Source organism: Diorhabda carinulata, chromosome X (genome assembly GCF_026250575.1).
Source record: "Diorhabda carinulata isolate Delta chromosome X, icDioCari1.1, whole genome shotgun sequence".
In the NCBI taxonomy this organism is placed as follows: Eukaryota; Metazoa; Arthropoda; class Insecta; order Coleoptera; family Chrysomelidae; genus Diorhabda; species Diorhabda carinulata.
In genome coordinates, this window is record NC_079472.1 from 13,614,648 (window position 1) to 13,642,609 (window position 27,962).

At 33.0% G+C, this 27,962-nt stretch overlaps 1 protein-coding gene across 1 annotated transcript in view; it reads left to right on the forward strand.

The window, feature by feature from the left end:
* LOC130901613 (GAS2-like protein pickled eggs) overlaps positions 1–27,962 on the forward strand; it is an 87,282-nt gene that overhangs the window by 41,779 nt on the left and 17,541 nt on the right. Inside the window, exons 3-5 of the mRNA XM_057813099.1 lie at positions 18,768–18,934; positions 23,069–23,215; positions 27,721–27,943. Coding sequence (XP_057669082.1) covers positions 18,768–18,934; positions 23,069–23,215; positions 27,721–27,943 — 537 coding nt within the window. The remainder of the gene's footprint in view (positions 1–18,767; positions 18,935–23,068; positions 23,216–27,720; positions 27,944–27,962) is intronic.

Here is a 27,962-nt window from a genome sequence, read left to right on the forward strand (position 1 = left end):
TCCCTCTTTAATATCAAAAACTTGTATGTTCCGCAACAGATATAACCCTCTACAAAGCCCAGATTCGTTAATTTTCGCAGTAGTGATCGCAAATTTGGAGCTCGGCTTCCAAGCATACCCAGAGGTTACTCGACTCCATACAGAGTACAATTCGACTTATAGACGATCCAGAGTTGACCAGAAGCTTAGAGCATAGAAGAAAGGTCGCTGACCTGACTCCGCTTTACCGATACCACCACGGCAGATGCTCTTCCGAGCTGTCCAAGCCCACCTACCTTTGCAAGAACTACTGGACAAGCAACACACACCCTTTATATCCACAGGCATCTTCATACGGTAGGCACCACTCGAATTATTCCACCACCTTTCTTAGACGTCAATAGGGTTGAATTTTTTTATTATTATTTATTCTTAACAAACAATTTTCTACGGTGAAATTTCAACGAACTGATTACATAAATAAATTAGAAACAAATTCTTATTTTTATTTACAAAACGATCAAGGATTTCTGAAATAAATTATAGGTTTAATAATTATTAAAATAAATATGGGTTTCGAAATATTTTCAAATGATTCAATTTTTGATGTATCTTTAATGCAAATTTTAAACCTCGCATCATCTTCGATGACATCATTAAACAAACATCCTTTGTGTGTAATTGATCAAATTGATTTAACAATTTTGTTTGTTGATAACAAAAAATTGATTTAAAAATGGCGGCGTTGTTAAATTTTTGAGTCACTCTATACTATCTTGGTTTTCGGTTCTTGGAAATCGAAACATCCATATTTTTGAGCGTTACTTATACTCATGTTAACGTATTCGTTCAAGTAGCGACTTTTTCTTGTGGTGATCGTACTATAAAAACGGTATCGGTAAGTGTTAGATGTCACCCACTCGATCGAGGTACCTCTGTATCGAATCTAGACGATTTGAAACTTTAGTCTTCAGAATTCGACTCAAATATCAAAAAAATTCCCTTCCTACACAGACCACCTAGCGGTGGCAGTTATTCCCAAACCATGCCGATCAATTACCTTCATCAGACAGAACTGACTATGAGGGACCCAAAGCTGATGTCAAAATTCACGGGATGACCCATTTTCTTGATCGAGATGGTAACTTTGCTAGCCTCTTAGACTTATTTCTAACAACCTACACCAGGTGTGAACAAGAAATCCAAACAAATGGAAGTATATAACCGGTTTACTTTCTATATTCCCTTGGAATTATGCTTGCTTCATTTCCAATGACCCATCAGGGTGTAATCTTGGAAGGTATGGAAGGGCTTTGCAGTCAACAATCCATGATTTGATGAAAATGAAAAAAACAACAAAAATGCTCCAATCCCAGTACCGAAATTAGAATAAGTTAGTTTCTTGCAAGGAACGATATAATGGAAGAGACAGTGGAAAACAAAAGATGGGTCAATGGCAGTAACCGCGAAATAAAATACTAGCCTACGGGCTTTCAATACTACTTGTTATTTATCACAATAATTTCGAGTATCGATAAATATTTATTCGATTCATTCATCCAAATATATTTTGGTATTTTATTGCCATAATCCCACAATAATTCGAATCGTATACAACTTTTTTATGATTCCTGTTAATGTCACATTAAGAAAATTAACTAAAATGACTTATGTTTAATTTAAAACCACAGGAAACGATTTTCTACATTTCATTTTATAGTTTTCCGCGATTTTACAATCAAAACGGTCGATTATAAAAGAGGAAAAGATATTAAAAAACCAGTTCTGGTTTACCCTGTAAACAATATATCGTAGCTATAACGTGAACCCACAGAATTGTTGAAAATGGAATGGCAAGTTCTTTATAAGGCTACTAAATCGTGAGTCATACGGCGATTATTTTTAAATCATAATTATGTTGTTTCTTTAGTGTTTTTGACATTATCGCTTTTCAGTGTTGCCAACTTTAAACAGTTTTTAATTATTTTAGTACAAAATCTATATAAAACTTATCAAAATCCATAGATAAATTTCATTCAAATAACTGAATTAAACAAATAAATATATAGTAGAAATTTTAGTTTGTTTATCAAATGTTAACATAAATGGTCAAATAAATGAAAAGCATTTTAATTAGAAGATCTCAAAACGATGAAAAAATCAACATATAGCCACCACATATTACAGACCTATTAGCATTCTCGAACGCCGAGTTCTCAGAGGAGCTACGCTGTTTCCAGAGACATACCTCGCGCGACGTAGTAGAATGGCAAGTGGGCCCTTCCCATGGGCCGGAAGCGGCCCGCGGGCCGTATCTCTGGTATGACTGGTATATAGTATAGTTCACTGTATCTATCTAAGTCTAAAATAAATTTCTTATACGATATTAACATGAACGGTCAAATGGATGAAAGTAAGTTTAATCAGACGAAATTATTATGCAAAAAATAGCTTAACTGGCAACTACGCTACGTTTGCAGTTAGTTGCGAAAGTGTTAAAATCCTTTCTGTTTCTATTAATGAAGATTACCATTTAATCGGAATGTACGAGTCCTCATTTTGTATTGCATAAAATTTACGAATCTGATTTATTGTTTTGGTAAATGAGTTTCAAACTTAATATGTACAAAGCAACTTTTAATTTCTAATAGAGTCAAGATTGACACTATTAACATGTTTTTACCACTCTTTATTTAACTTATCTGTTTGTTTGTGTGTTTAGATGAAATTTTCTAATCAAATTTTCTTTAGTATTCAATCAACTTTATGTTTCGCCTACTTTCTCGCTCTTAATGACAATATTTTTTAGTTTTTATTAACATCGCATGAATTAATCAGTCTCTATATAGTCATTCAGTTCATAGTATTTCATTTTACACCATTTTCTTAACGAACTTTTTTAAGATAAATTATATATAAAAGCCTATTGCCAAAAGAGGCTTCAAAAATAAAATATTCGTGATATGAATTGTTCGTTGGTAGTTTTCAGACCCGAAGATAATCATAAACAATCTGTAATGCGACAGGAAAAAGTCACTGGAAGCGAGATCTGGAATATATGGTGGGTGCGGAAGCAATTCCAAGCCAAATTCTTGCAAATTTTGCCATGATTTTCACTATTTTGTGACACGGTGCATTGTTTTAATGAAATAGCCCTTCATCGTTTTTCAAATGGGCCCGTGTTTTGGCGATTTCGTCTTTAAAACGCTATGTAATAGTCGCTGTTTATGGTTTATCCGATACTTCAGAATCATCATTTCTTTGTTGTTTTTGATCGAATGTGAGGACGCGCAGCACTCACTTTGAACAGAGCTTTCGCATACTCAAATATTTTTTCGCGATATGTCCCAACACGTTCATTCGATGTCTTTGTGGTCTCAGGTTTCTCAATCAGCTCTATTTTTCGATTATCTTAAATTACTTTGTGAACCTTTTTAATGTTTTCGTCGGTGACAGCCCCTTTGGGGCGTCCATCGCTTGTATCATCTCCAGTGCTCATTTCGATTCAGTTAATCCGGACAAACTCGGCAAAAAACAAAAGCATGTAACTTACAATTTGGCGAAGTCTCAGTTAAAAGAAGTCAAATTAACGTCTATGGAATAGAGAGATACTTTATCCCAAAAACTTATCCAAAGCAAGAAAAATCATGTATAAACTTTAACAAGAACCCATGGTGGTAACATAAGTGTGTGTGTGTGCAAAATAATTCATGGGCAATTTTGATTCAATTCTTAAGAAAAAACATGATGTAAGTTACTTTAGTATTTATTTACGCGTCTTGTCCAAACAATAGGGTTCCCAATGAATTTTCACAATGAAAAACATATTTATTAGCATTGAATATTACATGTTTTGAAACTATAGACTTTTCTAGACGTAATCGCTGTTTAGATCAACGAATTTTTGCATCCCCAGTGACATCAGTGCCTAAAAATTCCTCCCAGTGGTTTCGTAGACATGAAGAAATTCGTTGGCCGTTTGCACACGTTGCCGTTTGTTGTCATCCATCAACATTTTCGGGACCCACTTCGCACAAACCTTTCCATATCCTAAGCGGTTTCACAAAATGTTCTGAATGCAGGATTTGTTGAAATCAGGGACATCTAGCGGACTCCGAACCGTCACCCTTCAATCTTACTATATTACATATAAAAACTTTCACATGTACATTTTGAAAGGTAATTTCGTTATTAATTATAGTTTTCTTGTCTATACTTCATTTTTTTTAAATTTTATTTATGTCTTCATTTATATGTATGTTTACAAGGTTTTTTCTACAAATTGTAAGATATTTTTTCACAATAAAGCATTTCTCTCTTTTGTTATGGACGTCTCTATGTGTCTCTTTGAATTCTCTAAACAATTTGGGCACTCATACACTTCCCCACACTCCTTACACAGTTGGGAATGAATATCCACCAGAGGAACGTTTTTTATACACAGTAGCTAGCGTGGAGCTGGAACTCCGTCTTTCACGGCTACCAAAACAAGAATGAACGTTTTAGACCGCTCGCAGATGCGGGAACTGGTAGAAAGTGAGCAAAGCTACACAACAGTCTCGCCCAATCCCGCTTAAGAGCGTTCCTAGCGTCAGCAGCTTCTTGGAAACCTTATTTTATGGACAACCCTCTATACTATAATATAGTATATAAGTTAAGCTAGAAAATGCAGAATAGGCGATTTTGGTAAACATCTTTGGAATCCGAACAGACACTCAATTCCCAAGCACCCCACCTTATCTTCTTTGCGTTTTCTACTTTGCCACAGTTTCTAGATGTTGAAGAATGCACCACGTCTTTTAGATTCTATATTTTTTTTCTCCAGTCATCTGGTAATAATGCGATCAAACCGGAAGTTTAGGGTGCTAAGAATCGGGGTCAATGTCATTCGTTACAATCCGTTTTTTCTCATTCCTGAATCGAATCCAAGCAGACCTTCAATACCCAAGCAGTTCATCCTCACTTCAAAAACAAAATCGTCACATTCACACAGCCGGGATAAATCTCATCTCGACCCAAGGGAAATGCTTTTTTTTTGAAGTTTCCAGATATAAAAGACGTCTTTTGAATTCTATGCTAGATTTTACTTTTTCTATAGCCTTCTGGTAATGGTACGCCCAAAGCAAAATTTGAAACCTTCTCGGATTCGTAATTAATGTTTTTCTCATTTCTGGAGATCAAGATTCGCAAATCCTCAATAGTAAGCTTGTGATTTTTGTTTGGGAACTCCGTTATCGTAATTTGCTTACTCACAACGAACTACCAGTTAAGGTCCTTCTCAAGACTTCAAAGTGCTTCTCTCAGTCCTCGGATACTTGGAACCCGTTCACTGTCTTCTTCCTCTATCGGAAAGTGAATTTCCATCTTCTTCATGCCTAAGTTGTAGATGTCTGGTGCCGCGTCAAGAAGATAACTAAAAACTTCTTCTTTCAGCTTTTCGTCGGTTGTGAAATGCGTTCCTCCCAAGGGGTTTTTAATTCATGAAAGAGTTGGACCAAATCAGTATTCCATTAAGAAGCACTTCATTTGTGAGCATGTCTCGTCTCGCCATTTCTTTTCCGGTAGACAGAATTTGCTTAAACTTCTTCGGCTTCGGCGAGCTTGAATGTTCCTACTGATTGAATAGTTCTTTTGTTTCCAGTGTCAGATAGTGGATCCAGGTCTCATCCACAGACAACATAGTCCTAGATTTCCTCGCCAACGGTTTCATACACATGAAGAAATTCGCAGATCGCTTTCACACTTTGCCGTCAGTAATTTCGGTACCCATTTTACACATACCTTGGCATATCCTAAGCACATTCATATCATTTTCCCTATACACCTCAAACAGAGCGTAATTCGCACCTGGCATGAAAATCAAATGGAATCTCCGTTTCCTATGGAATCTCCGTTTCCTACGGCTACCAAGACAAGATTGAACGTTGTAGTTAGATCGTCGAGGCGGAAACTATAAGAAAGAGAGCCAAGCTCCAATGTTATTAGCGTTCGCAACCCCTTGGGAATCTCATTGGAGTATCTTCCAATGAGATGAGCTGGTTGGATTCCATTATGATTCTAGAAAAGTGGTTAGGCTTAATTCCTACTTTAACTGCTTTTTGTTCACTCATAGTTGTTCGGTAGTAAATTTCTAGTTTATTTTATGATCGAATATTCTTCTTATAGAGTGAAACACCACCAGTAATCACCCATCATAGTTGAATTCCATGACTCTTGGTACTGAATTTCCATTGTTCAGATATCTTAGTGAAATCTTCCACACTGCTCATCCCTTACAGCCTCTATTGGTATTGGCATTATAAAAATAATCGTTTAAAGACCAAATGAGTCGATGGATGTTTCTATAAAAACTATCGCATCTAACATTTAAGTAATTAATAAAAATATTGTGATATTTCCGGTATACGCATTCGTTCAATAAAATCCGTTCCTGTAAACCTGCCGACCGTTTAAAGGCAACAAACAAAATGTAATAAATATCTCGAAGGAAGGATATTATTCCATTTAAGTCATTGTTATTGAAAACTGGACGATATTGTAAGAACTGAGACGGTGACTGTACGATTGTTTTTTCTCTCGTTTGGGTTAGGTATGATGAATACGCAATTCTCTGATTTCTGTGAATGTTACTGCTTTAAATGGATATATCAAGGATTGTTGATTGTTTCGAGCATCATCTGTTCATCTATTAATAACCCCAATTCGATTTACAGGACTGAGAGCTCTTGAAATATATCTATAATAAGTTATTGTAAAGTTTCAATATTAATCTATGTAACCTTCCATCCCTGCAATAACAACTTTTTCCACACACCGAAGTTTATTCAAGTCTCAGTTTCTTCGCGAAATTAGAAAAATTATATTTTAACCCTTCAGACAATGATTTTAACAAAAAATTATGACCCACATGAAAGTTTATGACTTCTTTTTTGTTTGTTCCATTTGATGATGTTCTAATTGATTCATAAGCATCCACCACCAGATAAATACACGGTTGGATGCGGAGAAGGACATTCAACAATCTACTGTCATTTTGACAGGTCTTCATCCTCGTTCAAGTCGCATTTTCGCTTGTAGATTCCTTCCTTTTCCTTGAGTTCTATTAGAGATTTTGGAGGTCTTATATTTTTATTAAGAGTTAGCTTGATGGCTATGCACTCTTGTTTTTTTGGTTGTCTGGAGGTCTTAATGTGTGTGGGTGTTTTCGCTACCTACAGTTAACCATTTTTTCGGCAAGATCTAATCCGAGAGGTCTTCCAGATTCTTTACATCTGTCCTCTTACTCTGCACTTGCTTATGAAGTGCGGAGTTACTGTTTGTGTTGCCAGGTCTTCGAGTAGCTTTTGATGATGTCCAATACTTTTGCCGTGCCGTTTCTACTTATAGTTCCAGTGGACATTCAATGCTTGTTTTAGCGTTATGTTTTGATGGTAGTTTTTTCTGACTTTTCTTTCCCTCTTCAGCTTGCTTTTTCTACCGATTCTTCATCATAGTTTTGCTCTCGCTGGTCTCGCTTTGTCGATAGTGTACGTGTTAGTTGAAAGTGAGAACTTGATCCAACGTTGCATTTAGATATCGGGCCCTTGTCCACTGTATTCCTTAGTCGTTGATTTTCATGTTCTTTTCTTGTAGAAAACTTGGGTTTTTCTCGCAGTTTACCTGTTTTACACCATCGTTTATCTAGTCAGCAACGTTTCAGAGTTTTGCTATACAACATCAGTGATATTACCGGTCCTTGCCTGCTGCTCACCGACTTCCCATTCTCGTTTGTAACTTTAACCTGGAACTTCCTGGTGCTGTGGTTTCAGAATCCTCATACGCTCTCTCTGCGATTTTACTCATGGCAGTAAGCGAACTTATCGGTCAGGAAACTGGGATCTTTTCCGGATTTTCTCAGCATGATGATATCTGTTCGTTTCTATCTCGATGGGAAGTGTTTTGTTGGTGTCTTTCATTAAGAATTTAATGATAAAAATATTCACGTAAAATTATATATACTGAGTATTGAAGTTTCTATATCACCTATAGCTTGAACGGATCATAAGCACAACTTATCTAAAATTATTGAGTTATAATATGATTTCAAGATTAATCATCTACGTCTAATGCAATTTTTTTTTTCATCCAATTTATTGTCTACAAGATAATAATACCTCGCCAAGTTTTTTAAAAGTAATTTATTCTCTTTTCTCGGATATTTAATCAGATAATTTACTTAGTTACGTCGTTTTGAATAAATCGGAAATTTATCGATGGTATCTGGAGGTAATATTTATATTAATATTTCTATTGAATATCGGCCAACCTTTTTTATCGATTTATATTGATCAATAAATACAATACGACCCTGCCATTAAACTACTTAAGACTAAGAATAGCATAGTTAACATTTTTTAAGATGATTGATAATAATTATTATTGTAATTACAAGATGGTTATGGTAGTATTTAGATGTTTACCTTGATTCAATTATCCATGTCAAAATCATTGTTTAAAACGGTCCGAGAAAATGTTTATACAATCATCATGTTTCGTATTTTCATCAAAAACTATCAACATTCTATATTAATATCGTTCGCAAGTCATATAGTTGTTATTTTTATTATATCATATATAATTTCAATTTCCAATGTTCATTTTGTTCATTAAATTATCATACAAATAGAAAACTTTAATACTCAACGTTCAAAAAGCTCTTAAAAACCATTTTTTGACGAGATCTCTTTTGGATTCAGACTTTTACATCAATTTCTTCGATCTTATTCCATGGAACTTTCAAATACAAGGTCTGGCTATTGAATAACGAAACTGGTTACGAAAAAGGATTTATTATAAAAATTATTCTACATTAGAAAACTCCCCTCCAATATACGCCCCTTCCGTTGCGACACAACTTTCCATAGGCTTTTTCTATTGATCGAAGCAGTGCTGGAAATCTTCTTTGGTTAGCGCCTTTAGGAGATCTGCCTCCTCTCTCCATTGCCTCAAATCGAGTCCCTTTCAAAGATCTAACTTCTCAAGGAAATCTGAGCAGACCCGTTGACGCAAGTGCTTTTGGTCAGGAGTCAGATTTTTTGGCACCAACTTTGCATAGACTTTTGTCATGTGTAATTTCTCGTGTAAAATTTTTCTTGCTGTTTCTTTTTCGGTGTTTACAGCCTCGGCACGGCCTCGGTAATCATCCGGAGGCTCATTCGACGATCTGCACGCACAATTTCCGTAGTTGAAACAGTCACAGGGCGACCTGGGAACTGGTCATCTTCAATGCTCTCTCGGCCTTCACTAAATCGCTTACACCACTCAAAAACACGCGCATGAGATAAAGAAATGTCCCCATAGGCCTTTTGCAACAATGTTTTGTACCCCACCCGTCTTGGGCGCCCTCTAGGCGCGCAGTCTCGTCATTTAATAGCCAGACCTCGTACATTCGTATCAGTTATCAGCTCGATCATTTGGAACGATTTCGAATCACACTAATAGTTTATAATTCCCCCAGAATCACAAAAAACCTTCCGCTTGAATCGACTTCTTTTTGCAAGGGTTTCTGGTAATTGTTCTTTGCCTAGTAACCGATTTTGCAAGTTCGGAATTGCTTAGGTAAATCTATTTTTCATAAGTAACGATGCGGCTCATACATCAATCAACTTTTTACAAGACAAGGAGTTATTTATATTCTTCTACTCAAACAACGTTTCGCTTGGATCTTGGTTGATTCGTGTGGCACTATTTGACAACTTTCATAGATCTTACCGTTAATTTTATTATCGGTGCCTTCCTCTCCAATTTTACATATTCTCCTTGCTCGCACTCTATTCTATTTATATATGCATCGTTATTAGATTAAATAATTGATAGAGTTTTGTCTGTAGTTGGTCACAAATACAGGAACTTCACTAGTTTGACGAACGTGAAATAATCCTGAGTTTGATCTGATTATCTTATTGTCACATTTTCTTTCGTATTCAGTCAATTTGAACAAGCCATTGAGTTGAAAACAGAAGAGAAATATCTGGGACTAACCCCTGGAACAGATATGAAAAGTAAATAACCGGTAAAACCACGAAAGACCTCATCGTGTGTAGAAGCTTTGCATGTAAGAATTCATATTATTGATTGATATTAAAACTGAACACTCCGAGCAATAATATATCGAAGTTGGAAAGCTTGGTCTGTAAATCGACATACGAGACCAAAGAAACATGCCCAAGGGCTGAACTAGAATCTCACTATGTTTACCATGGATTTTCTTCAATATTTCTGGAGTCGTTACCTAATTTGGTCGACCACTGCGATGCAGGTCTTCAAGTCTGCTACACCATATTTAACTCATCCAGAGTAGAATCTAGTCCAGATTTTATATTGGTTGTGCTAACGCCTTTCAAATAACTTGAAACATACGCTGTATAGTTGCTTTCTTATTGCAGTGGTATTTTTCAAGCAACTACTGCCATCTCTAGGTCAAGCTAGGTACTTCTAGTACCATATATATATAATTCTATAATGTTAAAAAATATAATATTCAAAGTGTTCTTTGTTAATTTTTTTAAGTGAGGCCGTTAAGTTGTTAAAAACTCGATAATAAATATAATGAAGAATTCATACAAATACAATGAATCTCTGTATATATTTAATAGTGTTTATTTCTTATAAACTGCCCACCCACATAGCTAAATCTCTGCTATTCATATAAACTTGTCGAAGCAAATACAAGGGAAGTTTTAAAATTAGATCTTAATGTAAATTATGTAATCATTACCTGCATAATAATATAAACAATAAAATTCATTCCAACTCTGTCTGTTCAATTTCCGCATATTTTGGAGTCGACTTGTAACATTTTAACAGTCGTCGAGAAAATGGAAATATAAAAAATATGTATCTCTTTATTTAAATAAGATTTGATACATCTTATAGATATTATTACTAATTTCTAGAATCGCGAAATATAATTAAATCCAAAGAATTAATTAAACCAAACAAACTTTTTGAAAGTTTGGAAGCAGATGAAATTCAATCATTTTCTACAGATAATACTGAGTTTTGACAATTTACTATCAATTTTTATCGGTTTTTAAAATTTTTTCTTGGGTTTATCTGATTTTTATCATTTTCCATAAATTTTTCTTATTTTTCATATTTTCTATTTTTTTTATTTCTAACTGTATAAGCATGTACCATTATTTGAGGTTTTACATCGATTTTTGTGTTTTTTGTTATTTTTGGTTTTGCTTTTCCTTTCAATTTTACTTATTCTGTAAGTAGTTCTAACGGTTTTATATCATTTTCTATAGGTTTCACTGATTTTTTTCCGTTTTTTGTAGTTTTCTGATATTTTTTTAAAGAGGGGCAGGATTTTTGACAGTTTACGAATTTTTCTGCGAATTTGTGCTGTTTTTCGACATTTTTTTTTTGTTTTATCTTATTTTTATCATTTTCCGTTAATTTTTTCTTATTTTACATACTTTTTATTTTTTTTATTTCTAACTATAAGCATGTACCATTATTTGAGGTCTTACATCGATTTTTGTGTTTTTTGTTATTTTTGTTTTTGCTATTCCTTTCAATTTTACTTATTATGTAAGTAGTTCTAACGGTTTTATATCATTTTCTATAGGTTTCACTGATTTTTTTCCGTTTTTTGTAGTTTTCTGATATTTTTTCAAAGAGGGGCAGGATTTTTGACAGTTTACGAATTTTTCTGCGAATTTGTGCTGTTTTTCGACATTTTTTTTTTGTTTTATCTTATTTTTATCATTTTCCGTTAATTTTTTCTTATTTTACATACTTTTTATTTTTTTTATTTCTAACTATAAGCATGTACCATTATTTGAGGTCTTACATCGATTTTTGTGTTTTTTGTTATTTTTGTTTTTGCTATTCCTTTCAATTTTACTTATTATGTAAGTAGTTCTAACGGTTTTATATCATTTTCTATAGGTTTAACTGGGTTTTTTCCGTTTTTTGTAGAAAGGATTTTTGACAGTTTACGAATTTTTCTGTCAATTTGTGCTATTTTTTGACATTTTTTCTTGGTTTTATCTTTCAATCACTTTTTTTATTTATAAGCATTTACCTTTATTTGAGGTTTTACATAGATTTTTCTATATTTTTTGATATTTTACTTTTTCTTTCAATTTTGACTCATTCTATGAGTTGGTCTGTCAGTTTTTCACCATTTTTTATAAGTTTTCCTAATTTTTGACATTTTTTGCGATTATTCTTTGTTTTTCTACAGTTTCCTGACTTCTTTCCTCGGTTTCAACTGATTTTTTTGAGAGGGGATTCGAATTTTTGACATATTTTTAAAACAAGTTGTGATAACTATTGACATTTTTTATAAATTTTCTTGTTTTTTATAATCCCACTTTCTCGTAGCTTGATCGATTTTTATCATTTTCTCCCAGAGCTTTTCTTATTCTGAAATATGTTTTTTATCTGTTTTTTTAATTCTCCGACATTTTCTGTCAGTTGTGTCAGATTTTTATTTTTTTTCTGATTTATTTCATGTTTTTCACGATTTTTATTTTTTTATGATTTTATGACAATTTTTACATGTTTTAGACATTTTCTGTTAATTCTATCTAATGTTAATAATTTTCTGGCAGTTTTTTCTTCCTACTGATATTTTCTAATAATGTCATACTTTTCTTGTTCTTTTTTCAGATATTTTATATTTTGCAGGAAATTTTCATTTTTTACCCTTTTCCTCGCAATTTTTGCCGTTATTTAAATATGTTTGCAGTTCTTAATACATTTACAACATTTTCTGTAAGTTTTTTCTTATTTATTACGTATTCTATGTTTTTTCTGTTTCTTTTTATTTTTTTTTTCTGAATTTTTGGACGTTTTAAGACATTTTTTGTTAGTTTTATCTGTGAGTTTTCTCTGTTTTTTATAATTTTCTGCCATTCTCTATTAATTCTATTCGTTCCTATATTTTTCTTGTTTCTCCTCAGTTTCTTTTTATTTTCCTTAATTGTTTGCTGTTTCATCATTTTTTCTCAATATTTGCCATTATTTGCACGTTTTTCTATAGGTTTTTCCTATTCTTCATAGGTTTTCTGTATGTATCTACTGATTTTCATCGTTTTATGGTTTTTTTTTCTGATTTTTGACATTTTCTATCAATTTGAACCTTTATGTTAGATATTGTTCGATATTATAGTTATTTTCATCTGATTTCATTATCCTTTTTTCTGGTTTATAATATTTTTTTGTAACTTTCTTCTTACTTATGACTTTTTTTTTGTTTTTTTATAGTTTTCATACATTTTAGGTTAATTGCATCGTTAAGGATTGTTCGATTATTGACATTTTATATAAACTCTTTCTGTTTTTTCACATTTTTTGTCAATTCTGTTTGCCGTTTTTTCTAATATTTGACATTTTTGTTTCACTTGTTTTTAATAATTTATTTCGTTTTTCCATAGATAGATAGATCACTCGTAAATAATTCAATAATTAAACAATATCTGAACGTATGTTCTGATCACTTTAATTTGACAAAAAACAACCTGTAATCGATGCCCTTCTGATCTTCGAGACTTTTTTTTATATTAATTTAGACACGTTCAAAAAATATAGACTCCAGCATATATTCAAATTAGTTCCCACTACTGATATTGGTCGATTTTTACATAACCACCTCTCTAATCGTTGTCACTTATTTTCCTTATTTTTTATTGTCGCCAAACTACGATTTTTTAGCTAAAAATCACAATCTGAATAGACGTCCCTTAGACTTTTAATTCCACGAGAATTAAAATTCCATGTACGTGCTTCGAAAGTCATAGTTCGTCGGTAAATGTTACTTAAGGCCAATGTGCTTTACTTCATTTCAATTTGTTATTTCTGTCTCTATAGAGCTGTTGTTCGCTAGAGAAGAATTTATTCTTATACGTGGTGAAACAAATCAAGCCCCCGTTTCAAAATACATTAGAAAATTTCGTTTCAAAATAATCCAAATTAATAATACACAATGGATTAAAAAGTTTTGGTGAAGTTGTGGACAAATCGTCAATACCTCTTAGAGAAATAAATTAGAAAATTGTCGTTCAATCTGCCACAATTGGGACATTTTGAACGAGATTTTAGAGCTGAATTTTTCATTGTCTTCTGTCTTCTGCTTTTTCCCGTGTGGAAATTCTCGGATAGCGCTCAGTACCGAAGTCGATAAACTTTCAAAACCTGGTAATTAAGAATAGTAAAGCAAGCAGCTCTGGTAAACTGAAACTACTGATTTCATACAAAAAAGGTTACCACATTAATTGTAGAAAATTATCTTTAAATTTATTCATTTAATTCGATCATTAATTTCTAAAACTTCAGGAAAACTTTCTTACTAGACTATAAACAAAAATATGTCAGTGCCCTGTAACAACAAAATTCGCAAATTCCTGGTAAACTAATTAACAAAATTTTTTAATTTGTAAGCTGATTACGTATGATTAAGAAACATGTATCAACTCAAATTAAGGCTTGGTCTCAAAAATTTGTTCATTTAACAAAACTAACGGTACTTTTCATGCTCCTTTTACTGAATATTTTATGAGGTTTCACCTTTAGAATCGCGCACATTGTATAGTATTGTCAACAAAATTCGGTCAAGACTAGTTTTGTAATCGGAAAAAGAAGATTCTGCCCACCCAACTTAAGGGTATTTTTAAAAAAAATTTAGAATGTAGAAAATAGATCGATACGCAACGAAGGAATCCAGGGAAACGAATGAATTTTGTCTTTAGTGCATACCTTCCCACTAAGAACATTTATCACAAATTGGAAGTGGTTATCTCTTCACTATTTTTCTCTAAGGCCACGGTACTGAATGAGCTTCATCACGTGACCATGCATGCTCATATGATGTTTCTGATAAACTCTATGTTTTTGATTGGACCCTCCTGAATCTCCAGATGTAAGAGCTTGAATTCTAACTTATCTTTCAGCGTTAAAAGGGCTCCTAGAATGAACGCACAAACTCAAGAATTTATTGAAACGAATTTTGGGGAGCTTATCTTCAAATTAATTTCAGTTAAACACTTTCCGCTGGCTGTGGTTTCTCCTAGATAATCAAAAGAGCTTAAATTTGTTAATCTAATTTGTAATGTAATGTACGTAACATGCCCAATCGGTAAGTGTGCACTTACTGGTTATGCCCATGGTCGCTAGGAAGTTTTAAAGCGAATGTAGGTAAGATCATTTTAAGGTGAACCTCGTAAACTATTTATATATGTATTTATTATTTTTTTTAACTTCTAAATAGAGAAAATCGACTGACCGCAATTATTTATTCCAATTTATAAAAGTATACTTGACGTCAATCAACGTCAGCTGTTTAATTCGGACTTGTCGACTCAAAAGGAAGGAAACTTTATTCGAGTGGCATCCGTTTGTGAAATTTATTTCACTTGCTTGTGAGCAGTCATACATAAGAGTTTATTGTAAGCATTGTTATGCATAATAGTGAATTCGATTCGATGAATGGCTTTTGAGGACGTTGCACATGACATAATAGTTTCTTTTACCAAATCCTTTCGGAGTCATTACTTCGTGAAAAAAGAAATAAAGAAATTCGACTTGTTTTTTAATGTTAACATTATCAATTTCTTATAAAATTCTTTACGTTAAATTTATAATCCATTTCGTTCAATTGTGGGATTTGCTTTTCAGATAAAATTTGACATCAACATTGATAGTATGAGCTAATACCACATTTACAGTTTATAATAGATGAATTCTTCAAAGCAAAAGTCCAGAAAAAGAAGAAGAAACGACGTAATACTTTGTTTGTTTCGGTAACTCCGTTTGTTTCGACAACTCCGTTTTAGTAACGTTTTTCGATCATAGAGGGTTTTGGAAGTAATTCATTGATAATTAAGAATAAAATTAACCCAAATACGTATTCAAAATAAGATTTTCATGCAATAGAAGACAAGAATTAATAAGGGTGAAGAAAAGGAGGAGTATTTCTTATGGGCAAAAATTGAAAAAGTTTCCAGCTTTATACGATAAATGACAATTCAAAAACCTTCCAAAATGGCGATGATGTAGTCGAAGGGATATAAATATAGTTTTTTGTTTATAAATTGAAGAATGTCGAGTTAAAAATTCAATATTATAGTTCAGTATTAAACATTTTGATAACTTGCGTTATACAGGAGTGTGAGAAGTTGTTCAAAACGTGAAACAATATTAGGCGTTTCCTTCAAAATTTTCCCTGATACTAATGTGGCGCCACCCTTATTCAACACATTTGGACAGATAATTTATACACAGATTATTAACGCTCTCTCTACCCTACATACTCTATTTTAACAAGGTTTTTTTATGTTTCATTTTTTATGTTAATTATGGAATTTTCTTGTCAGATTAAATTTGGTATCAACATTGTTAGTATGAGCTACTTACCACACTTACAGTTTATAATGGATGAATGCTTCACAGTAAAAGACCAAAAATAGGAGAAGAAACAACCTAATACTTTGTTTGTTTCGTTAACTCCGTTTAACAAACTTTTTTTTTTCAAATTAATATCATAGAGGAAATTAAGTACCTTGGAATATTATACTTTTTTATTATCATATTTTTACGCATCAAAATAATTATATCACTGAACATTTGAAGTAGCTCTTAGAGAGTTTTTTTAAAGCCATAAACATTGTTAATACGATTAACTATGAATTGAAAGGAGATTTGTTTTATGGAACACAATAATTGATGAATGACGAATTTCACTGATATGTGCAAACAACTTTGACCCAGTTACATGTACTTTGAAGATTACTTAATGCAATCATGAGTTCAAGTACAATGTTTTAAACATTACAAGACATAAGATACAAGTACATATCTTGTAAGGCGCCTATACATAACCTTGTTTTTATTGCTAAGTTACTTTTCCGCATTATGCATTATTTAAGTATACATAAATTATTTATTGCGAATTTACCTCCTAGAAATAATTTTTTATATAATGTGGATGAGTATGGAATTATTTTTGATACCGTATATTCTATAAAAAAAATCTCGAAAGATGCAATTGGCAAGGATTGAAGCGATAGTACGACTAAACGGTCTTATTTCCCAATAATTCGTTTTATGTAGATAGAGTAAAGTAAAGACTGTTTCAAATAATGTCAAAAATTTTAATTTTTTCTTAAAAACCATCAAATTAGTCATCTTACCCAATGTGCGGCTAAGATGACTTTCTGTCTGCGGGTAAAATGACGATTATTGAAAGTTTAAGTACGAGGGCCTTTGTTTTAACCCCCGATCGCTTTGTACAGACGCTACGCGGGCAGAAAAAAGTGCGCATGCGACTGCAAAACTTTCACACTACACATTCCACCATTTTTGACATTCAGGCGTCAGTCGGCGTTGTGCTACAACCACATAAACAAGTCCGCTATTATTGATACTCCCGCAAAGTGTAAATTGCGAAGTGTGATTCGATTTCTACAGACTGAAGGTCATATTTCTGCAGAAAGCCATCGGAGAATTAGTCGTGCGTATGAGGAAAACTTAATGAGTGATGGTGTTGTGCGTGAATGGTGTCGAAATTTTAAAGATGTGTGTGGTGAAGGGGGCCAAGGACGCGAATCTGTCGTTTCAGATGAGCTGGTTCAACGAGTTGACAGAATGGTTAAAGAAAACCGCAGATTTACCATTACAGCTTTGTCCACAGAATTTCCAGAAGTTTCAAGGTCTGTTTTGATTCTACTTAGCTTCTGCTTCTTTCAAGTCTAGTCCAGTGCATGCAGCACGAGTCCATTCTTCACATTTGGCACACATATACCAAAGTTCATTATTTTTTCCTGCGTAGTCTGATGTAAGCTGATTATATCCAGTTCATCTGAACCCCAAAAGATTATTCTGAAGATGAGCTGAACACTTTTCGTTTAAAGGTTTTTTCCACTTTTCGACGACTTATTTCCTTTATTTAAGACTTTTGGCTTTGTTCTCTTTTGCTAATTGTCTTGATTTCTTTTATGGTTCTTTTCCCATTTCCCTTTTTGTATGACTTCCAAAGCTGTTTTAACTGGTGTGTTGGAAATTACTAAAGAAAGAAGTTTTTTTCTTTAACAATTATTTTGAACTTCAGCTACAGGTAATAGAGGAAGTCCAGTCCAGCTAGAGGGAGGTCTTAATGGGTGTTTTTCGTTAGATTTTGGTTTTGCTTTAGAGGTAGATGGCTGAGCGTTATTTAGATTCGCACTTTAACATAAAATATTTTCAACAACTTGTACAACTGTAGTAGGATTAGGATTTTCTTGCGCTTTAAGAGGCTTGTCTGTAGTTTTGGCTGCCATAAAATCTAGGTCAGAAAAGATATCGGAATAAAAAGTTCTGTTCCACAAGTCTTATCCTCAATTGAGAACTTAGCCTAAGTAACAAAATAAAAATGATTTAGAGTGTTAAAAAAATAGTATAAGAAACATTTAATATGCTAGGAGGCAAGGAAATGTTTTAGATTTTCACCAAATTCAATAAGAAAGCAATAAATACCTAACCTAACTACTAAAATTGCAATACCACTGGCCCTCTTCATTTGATGACTGATATCGCACTAAATGTGATTTCTATTGAGTCTACGAAGTTAATCAACAATGGTTTACCGAAAAACTAATGACCTCATAGCTCCATCTTGTTTTGGGTAGCTTAAACTCACTATTCGTCATATTAGAGACTTACTCTATATCATTTCTTTTCTCTATATTTTCCATTATACTTATCTTTGGGTCTTTTTTCGTTAATAGATAAATTTTTTGTATCACATTGTATGTTTGTTACAGCACGCGAATGCGGTAAAAGCTCAAGCTCAAGAATATGCGGAGAGGAAACAAGCAAAGAAAATTATGACGAGATCTGTGACCGGTTCTCTCGCAGTTGCCCAAGCACTCATACAAATAGTAGACGTCAAATATTTCAACACGGCCAAACCAGGCACGTTTTTCTCAAGGTAAGTTTCCGAGGAAATCAATAAAATACCTTCATATTAAAATTGGAACTCGAGTTTTATTAGACGTAGCATCCGATTTCCCGTTTCAACCTTAGATATAGATTGACAGTGAAAGGGTAATTTCTAGTGAAAAACTACAGTCATTTCAAACATTATTATCGATTAATTTGAATGAAAAAATATTAATTTTTAATTGTTTTAAATCAGATAAACATTAATGTAGAAATGTTGATGACAAAGTGAAGTGAGTAGTTATTAAAGAAGAGAAATATGGTTTCAAACAGCACGTAAAGCTCCAAGTAAACCAAAATTTCAAATAGAAAGACTGCGAAGGAATGTAGATGCGTTCATCTTCAGAAATGAATTTCCGACAATAGACAAAGTTCTTGCAACGGTTGGAGGTGATAATTATTACCCTGAAATAAGTCGAATCCCACTTTTCGCTAGAAAAAGTATTCCAGAAACTGGAAAAAGATGTTACAAGTCGAAGACCTTCAATTTATGTACTAGTTTAAATCCATCAACAGGAAAAGGGCGCAGACTGATTTTATTACACATAGGCACGGTTTTGAACATGAATGTTGATGTTTTTAAAGGATTATTGGAATGGATCTTATTCTTTTGAACGGTATAATATAGTAATGGATATTGCAAGGAAACACTTTTAGTAAAACTGCCCAAAACTAAGTGGAGTTCTGTGAGGAAAGAACTGATCTTTATGTTTCCTTCATAGAGATAAATCAAAAAATTAAATTGATGAAATAATATTGGTTTTGGGTATGATATCCCATTATATGATAATATTGTGTATCTATAGAAGACACTATCTTGATTATACATCATTCAAATAAATAGTTAATGAGGTAACGATGTAATCTTGACAGAATTACCTCATTTTGATATTTAAACATAAATTCTAGAGAAAGTAAAAGTATAAAATTTTACTAGTACTGAAGTATTTTAGTTTCCACAACATGAAGGCCTTTCCAAAATTACGGATAAATAAGAAAAATCAATGAAAAAACCGTGTACGTATGCGTTAATTAATATTTGATTACTAGTAAATTTTTAATTGAAGAAAGATCCACGGGATGTATTATAACCGCTGAACAGTAGCTCAGAGATCTTAGTACACCATGAGCGGAATTTCGATTGCCTAATTGAATCTTCTAAAAGGTCAGAAATTGATCATAAAAGGTCAGTTAATCTTATGGTCAGCGCTAGAAATGTTTTTTTATAATGGGTTGTTATTTTTCAAGGTCATTGAGAAATTTTAGCACCTCATTCGCGAAAAAAAAACTGAAAATTGCGCGATCGAGAAATATTGGCTGATAATTGGTTAGCTTATATAAATATTTGGTCAATTTGATATTGAAAAAAAATTAAATGAGGTGTCATTGTGGTCACGGTTAATTGTATCAGGGAAGTATAAATATAAAGTCGAAAAAGTTTTTTTATAATAAATATATTTTAGAAATTAATTTTCATGCTTATTTTTTATGTAAATAGTATATTTCTTATTTAAAAAATTTATGTTTATATTTTCTAACCAACTCATTCACTAAAATAACATTTTAAAAAAATTATTTTCGTTCGAATGAAACCCGAAAAGACGGAAAGTAACTGTGTGAAGTCTTTTTTTTTTTTGGAAAAGTTATTTTTCTACTACATCTTTTTTACGACGCCATCTCCCTACAGAGGTTGGCGAACCAAATGGCTATTGTCGCACGAGAAATCGCAGCTCTGGAAATTTCTGTAGACGTCTGTCCGTCTTTCAGCAATGAATTTTGTCTAAGGCCGATCGATGTTCCTATCTCTCCTTAATTGTCGTAAGAAGTTACCCATTTGCTGTAGGACTTCTATGTTTGTCTAAGATATCCGCAGCATGCGCCTGTAGGTACATTTTGAACGCATCAGTTTTCTTCACTGTGGCCGCATCCGTGGTCCAACTTTCGTTTCCATTTAAAAGAACAGGAAAGATGTACAGCGAAGCATTCTGGTCCGGAGTTTCAGGCTGAGGTTGCGGTTTACCAGAAGTGTCCTGATGTTGTTCAGAGTTTTCCGCGCTTGCTCAATTCTTGATCTGATTTCGAGTGTTGGGTCGCAGTGTTGGTTGACGAGCGTGCCGTGGTATCTTAGAGATGGCACTTAGGTAGCTTTTCTTTGTATTTTTGAGAATACCAATAGTTTGATTTTGGACGTATTCATATAAAGGCCGAATTGCTTTACAATAATGTCCATAAGAGATTGAAGTTGTTGTAGGTTACTGACCATTACCATTGGTATCATCTGCGTAACGAAGATTGTTTATAATGTTTCCATTGATTTTTATGCCTGCAGTTGTATTCTCGAGGGTTTCGATGAATACTTCCTCAGAGTAAAGGTTAAACTGTAGGGGGACAATACACATCCTTGTGGCACGCCTCTTCTTGTTGCTAGCTCTGATCTGGACTCTTCCATTTAGACTGTTGCTGTTTGGTTCCGGTGTTACTACTAATGTTTTGAATAAAAATATCCTTTTTTGAAAGTCATACCACGATAACCCTTTTTTAGTTTTTGAGTAGTTTTTTTTTTCATATTGAATTTGAAAAAGTCATTTTTGGAGGTAAGTTACGCACGAAACGTGTTTTTTGATAAAATTAAACTATTTTATGTACGTATTATCAATTTGAAAGTCAATTTTCAGTAAAATTAAACTTGAAAAAGTCATTTTCATCATACAAAGTAAAGCTACGAGACCTCTTTTTCTGAAAAGCTACTCTTGGGTCCTATTACAGCAAATAGAGTATTTTCCACGAAACTTAACTGGAAATGTCATTTTTTTTGTAAAATTGAAATAGAGAAAACTATGTCTTTGTCACATTGGACTTGGAAAAGCCTTTTATGGAACTATTAAAAAAAATTAGTAATTTTCAGATCAAATTACCACTCTAACTCTCATTTTCTAAAAAGGTAAATCGAGAACATAAAGTGAAACTTCAAGAACTCTTTTCCCAAAAATATTTAGTCATTTTCCGTTTATTTTTAATTTAGAGAAGACACTTTTGACAAAAATAAATCAAAAAATGTCATGTTTTTCCTTTAAATTGAATTTGAAAAACCCATTATTTTTTCTAATTAAAACAAAAATAGTATTTTCCTCGAAACTTAACTGGAAAATACATATTTGCCACCATCTTATAATAAGAAAACTCATTTTTTAAGAAAACCAAACTACGGAAACTATTTTTCCAAATAGGAAGTCATTTGCAGTCCATATAGAATTTGAAAAAATCATTTTATGACAAAAATAAACCGAGAAATGTCATTTTTTTGTAAAATTGAAATAGAAAAAACTATGTCTGTGTCACATTGGACTTGGAAAAGCCTTTTATAGAACTATTAAAAAAATAAGTAATTTTCTGATCAAATTAACACTCTAACTCTCATTTTCTAAAAAGGTTAATCGAGTAAAACTTCGAGAACTCTTTTCATATGTCATATTTTTCCTTTAAATTGATTTTGAAAAAACCATTATTTGGTCTAATTACAGCAAAAAGTGTATTTTCCACAAAACTCAACTCGGAAGTCCATGCTTACCATTTTACAACACGAAAACAAATTTTTTTAAAAAGTCATATTACGAAAACCTTTTTTTGAAACGTCATTTTCTGTCCATATTGAATTCGAATAATTGTTTCCTAACAAAAATAAACCAAACCAATACAAGTCATTTTTTGAGAAAATTGAGCTAGAAGAAACTATTTCTTGTTTACATTGGATTTTTTGATAAATTTAATTTTCTATTTTCCAAATTATGAAAAACACATAAGCAAAAAACAATTAAAAAAACCTTATTTCTGTAAACCTAAACTTAATCTCGTAATAATGAATATTGAAACTCAATTTGCACTGTATTCTTTCAAAATATGATCTGGATTTTATAGAAAAAAACTACAATTTTTTAGTTGTTAATACTTCAATTAAAAAGCCAATTAATGTATACATTACATGTCTGCTGAATGCGAGTACATCTTTAAAAGATTTACGAGATCTATAAATCTTCTATTATATAAAATTTGAAATCGTTACTCATTGTCAGTGACACATTGTAATTAAACCTCGGTTTTTAATTACAATTTTTTTTTGTTACAGAGACAACGTCAGCAACTTTATCAATTGGTGTCGTAATTCCTTGAAAATAATTGAATGCCTGTTATTCGAAACAGACGATTTGATAATGCGAAAAAATGAAAAACATGTAATTCTATGTTTATTGGAAGTTGCCAGGAGAGGTGCCAAGTAAGTAAATACAAAAATATTTCGATGTTTTCTCCGATTTATCGTACAAAATTATAGTGGAAGCAAGAATATAAACCAAGCTTTTAAAACCCGGCACACACGGTACGGTATACCCATCAGGTACACCTAGAATTCACACACGTGGTGGTAAACCGAAAGATTTTAGCTTAATCGAGCAAATAAAATGCCGAAACTGCGGATTCTCTTTATTCACGTTATTAATATCATTCATTTTTTCGACAACTGCTACTCTCGTACACTTTTTTCACTTCATGCATCCATGATAATCCCGGTCGTACATAATTGTTGCTTTCAGTCCCATTTGCTCCTTTATTGTGTCGTTATTGACCTTACATAACGTCGACGTTCTATTGTTTGTCTGCGTCAATTTCTGCCCTCTACCTGCGAAGAGGTCCTACCGAATTAACCCAAGCAGACCTCATGAATAAAGAAAGGAAAAACAGCTTACAACGATAGCACAAACAGTGAATTTCATAGTAAAATGGCCGATGGACTTACCGTCTTTTTTCACAGATAGACACCTGGCTGAACCGTCAGCATGAAGAAGTCAATTATTACTTGAAGTATGGATGTTTCCGGGAATACCAGTATCGTCCTGAGCCGCTGTAAACGAAGATCATCCTGCAGTTTCATCAGGAGACCTTGGAGAGCACCACGCACTCAAAGGAGACAGCTTGGAAAAAGACAAACTTTTTCGCGACTGAGGTCCTTAAAAAATTCAGCTGTTTAAAGATCGATCGGGTAGCTAGTGAAGCAGGCAGTTGAAGAAACTGCAAAGTTATCAGATGGTTGAACTCGTAGTGGACTCCAAGTATCTTTAGATAGATTGTTGCACTGCAGTGTCTGAAGGCATTACATCAAGACGATCGAAATCATAAAACGTGAAGGAACTCCAAAGCTACTCCATTTAGTCAATTGATGTAGTATTGGAGCTGGTGGTCTCTTTCGAGAGGCGAGGAATAATTTAAGAGGAGCGTGCGTTTTCCATAGAAGCCTATGTTTCGAGCAAATATTTTGTAATTGCAAATTGCTTCAATTTACCACCGGCGGTTCCAGTTCCAGATCGGAAACCAGATGTTATGTGGATCATTACGTTGGAACAAAGTAAGAACTAGAATTCTTTATCACATTAAATCACCTGAAAACAATGAGGCGGTGGGAGCTTCACCACAGCGTATTGCGCCTCTGTCCTTGGAATATTCTAACTTCTGTGATATCACTCGGAAGCAATTATTAGTCTTTGATTCTTTGAGGAAAATGACGTAATTATAGTTGGTATTACAGTCTATATGAATTAGACCTAGGGGAAATTTGGTTCCAACTGGGCGGTGAGACGGTACACATCGCAAAAGCATCGATTGTTTTATGGGAACACTGCCCTAAAGGCCTTATCTCAATCATAGGAGTGGCCGATCCAATCTTCCGATTTATCCCCTTGATGTTTTTTGAAATCTCGTGTTCATTTGAACCTTCAAAGGACTTACAAAGATTTAAATAACAATATCCAGGTGTGTATTACCACCAAAACACCTGCTAGACATTAGTATGCTAAATGTATTGAGAATGGTGGTGTTTCGTACATTATTTGTTCTTAATTACTATATTTAACACTTCTGGTGTTCGTGTAAAGGATAATGATATGAATTTATGAAATTATTGTTAAAAAACATTAAAATGTGATTTCTATTCGACAAATTGTCGAATAGTTGTTGAAAGTTTTCACCTACTGGGAACTGAATAATCAACTCATTCACTTATTTTCACATACACATAAGATGTTTATCTATTAATTGTACGGGATTCTCACTTATTAATTCTATAACTGATTTGGACATAATAGAAAGCTAATAATGTATAATTCTCTATACAAATAAACAAAAAAAATTATCTACCTTCTTCCAATTCACACAATCAATATGGAAATCCACATAATTGTGTATTTTCTAATTGGTTATACGTAAAACGAAGTTTCTCATTTTTTAGAAAAAGAGGTTATGTCTCAGATTTATAACACAATAGATAATTGTTAGTTGATTTAATTATATTAATACATACTTCTATATGGACAGTTTCTATAAGTGGAATCTGTTCCGATTAAGGAAGACAGAATTACAACGATTTCTCTATCTTCCGAGTGTCCAAGTCGGTTCTGCGCATTCTCAAGCATGCCCAGTATAGATAAAATGTCTCGATATATACAGGGTGTTCCCAAATTCATGCGATAACTTTCAGGAGGTAATTTCTCGTGTGAAATTCGGATGGGTCTTTTCTATAACAAAATTTCGTTAGCCCACCCTTTTCCGAGATAATAACTTTAAAAGAATGTGACTAAAATTATTTTCTTAATTTTCCTTTAGAATTTTTTTCACGTGAAAACGTATATTTCTTATACAATTATATACTTTTGAGACTTGATATTGAGCATTTCACATTTAATACATTTAATAACATTCAGGAGGTAATTTCTCGAATGAAATTGAGTTGGGTCTTTTCTATAACAAAATTTTAATTATACCTATAAAAGGAGGTAACTTAAATTGAGTTTAAAAGTTAATCGACTCCAAATTAAGTACAAATCCAATTAATTCTTGGTCTTAATCTTGTGGAGTTTGTTATTTTCGTTAGAAATAACAAATAGTTCAATATTTTTTATAGTCATTCTTACAGTTTATTTCTTATACAAATTTTCATTAAAACCAACTATGAACTATTAAATTTCAATGCACAAATCAAACACTGTATAACCGAGGAAGTGGTATTTCGGTTTGTTTGAGGTAGGTACCCGTATTTGTTTTCTTAAGATCACAGCTGCTAACCGTTATTTGTAGTAAGCAAACTGCGAATTATTTCATTTACATTACCTAATTGAATTTGTTCTGCTGATACTGTAATAGAGAAATATCACAATACACCATGTGATGTGTGAATATTTACCAGGGCTTCTGAGAACGTCTAGAAGGAATTAAACCAGATGGTGCATGTCACTGGGATTTTATTTCACCACTAATTATCATTTACAGATATTCCTGACCCAACAAAAAACTTTTATTTTCAAATATTTATTAAGTTTCAAAGAATTTTCATTAATTAATAATTAATAACTAATTAATAATCGAAGTATAGCCCATCGTATTCTATGGTTTCAAAGCAATGTTCAACAAGCTCTTTGGAACCATTATTTAGGCTTCGATGCAATAAATTTTCACGCTGCGTTTCTCTACTTTGGATTCAAATTTTTCCCACGCAAGAATTTCTCCATGGATTTGAATACATAGTAATCTGATGGTGTAAAATCAGAACTAAACACTGTACGTAGTAGGAGTTCAATGCTCAATGCTTTCGGTTAACTAAATTTGGATATTTTTCCGATCAAACCTCATACATTTGATAGCTTGAGAATCTGAAATATACTGAAGTTTAATCATTTCACCAGATATACAAGAATTTTCGCTCAAATCGACCTCTTGGGTTCTGGTACTTGTATCCCGCTCCTCACCAGTTGAAGCAGGGGTTCTTGGTTAGAATTGTCACTTTTTATGAGTCAAAAAAAGGAAGTCCACAACTTCCTCCAAGACTTTCTTGTAGCTTTATAAGTGATTCTATTCCATGCCTCAGATCACCAGTAAGTTACAAATGTCAAATTCTTGATTTGTTCAATTAAATATAGTGTAAAATCTGACCTTTTGTCAATTTTATCTTCCCTGCATGTTTTCGGAATGCAACGAGTTATTTTTTTCATTCATCATTTGAATGATATTATTTCAAGATAAGGAAATATTTTATTACTCATAAAAAACTCAAAAACATTAGGTGGGATCATCAATCAATGGTAGACCAGTTCAATAGACGGTTATCGTTCTACAAGAAGATTGGGGTAATTTTTGTTAATAGACTTGAGAGAAAAAAATACATGGAAAGTATTATGCAATATTTTGGCGAAAACATCAGGTACAAAAACTGCATTTTGTTAAGTTGAACATATTGTTTTCAGTCTACAATGAATGCCTATTTCGAAGAGAACGGCACTTGAAAGCTGGAGAGCCATGCGTGGTCTAACTAATTTCATTTTGAAACAAGCATCAACGATTTTATTGAAACTTTGAAACACTTCAACGTATCTCAAACAATTAAATGAGTTTCTTCTCAAAATTTCTATTTTATTAAGCAACATTTTGAATGAATTTCATTTGAAAACTGTAGAGCCATGCGTGATCTCACTAATTGAGGAAAATTTTTTTCGACTACTTCCGACAACAATCTTTCTAACTCTGTGAAATAAAAATATTTTCCACTACATTTGATTCATTGTGTCTAACGTATATTTCTGAATTAATGTGAACAGTGTCTCACAATCTATCCCGAAATATTTCTACCGAAGCAATAGTCCAAATTGTCGAGGCAATTCCTTTGGATTCCTCTGGATCGATCTACATCGTTTTCGTATTTATTTAAGAATCTTCTAATTATTAAGTTGTTTGTTTCAGATTTGGTATGTTGGCACCAATAATAGTCCAAATGGAACGACAAATCGATAGAGAAATAGCAGCCGATCAAAGGAAATCAGGTGTAAATTTCAACGAAGGATTAGACAACCATAATGGTATTGACGACGATAGCGATAGCGATATAGAAGACGAAGAAACCGTTCTTATGTACGGACCTATGCCACAAATCATTACCAACGACCTCAAAAGCTTGGATGAGATGGTAAGTTGATTTGTACATC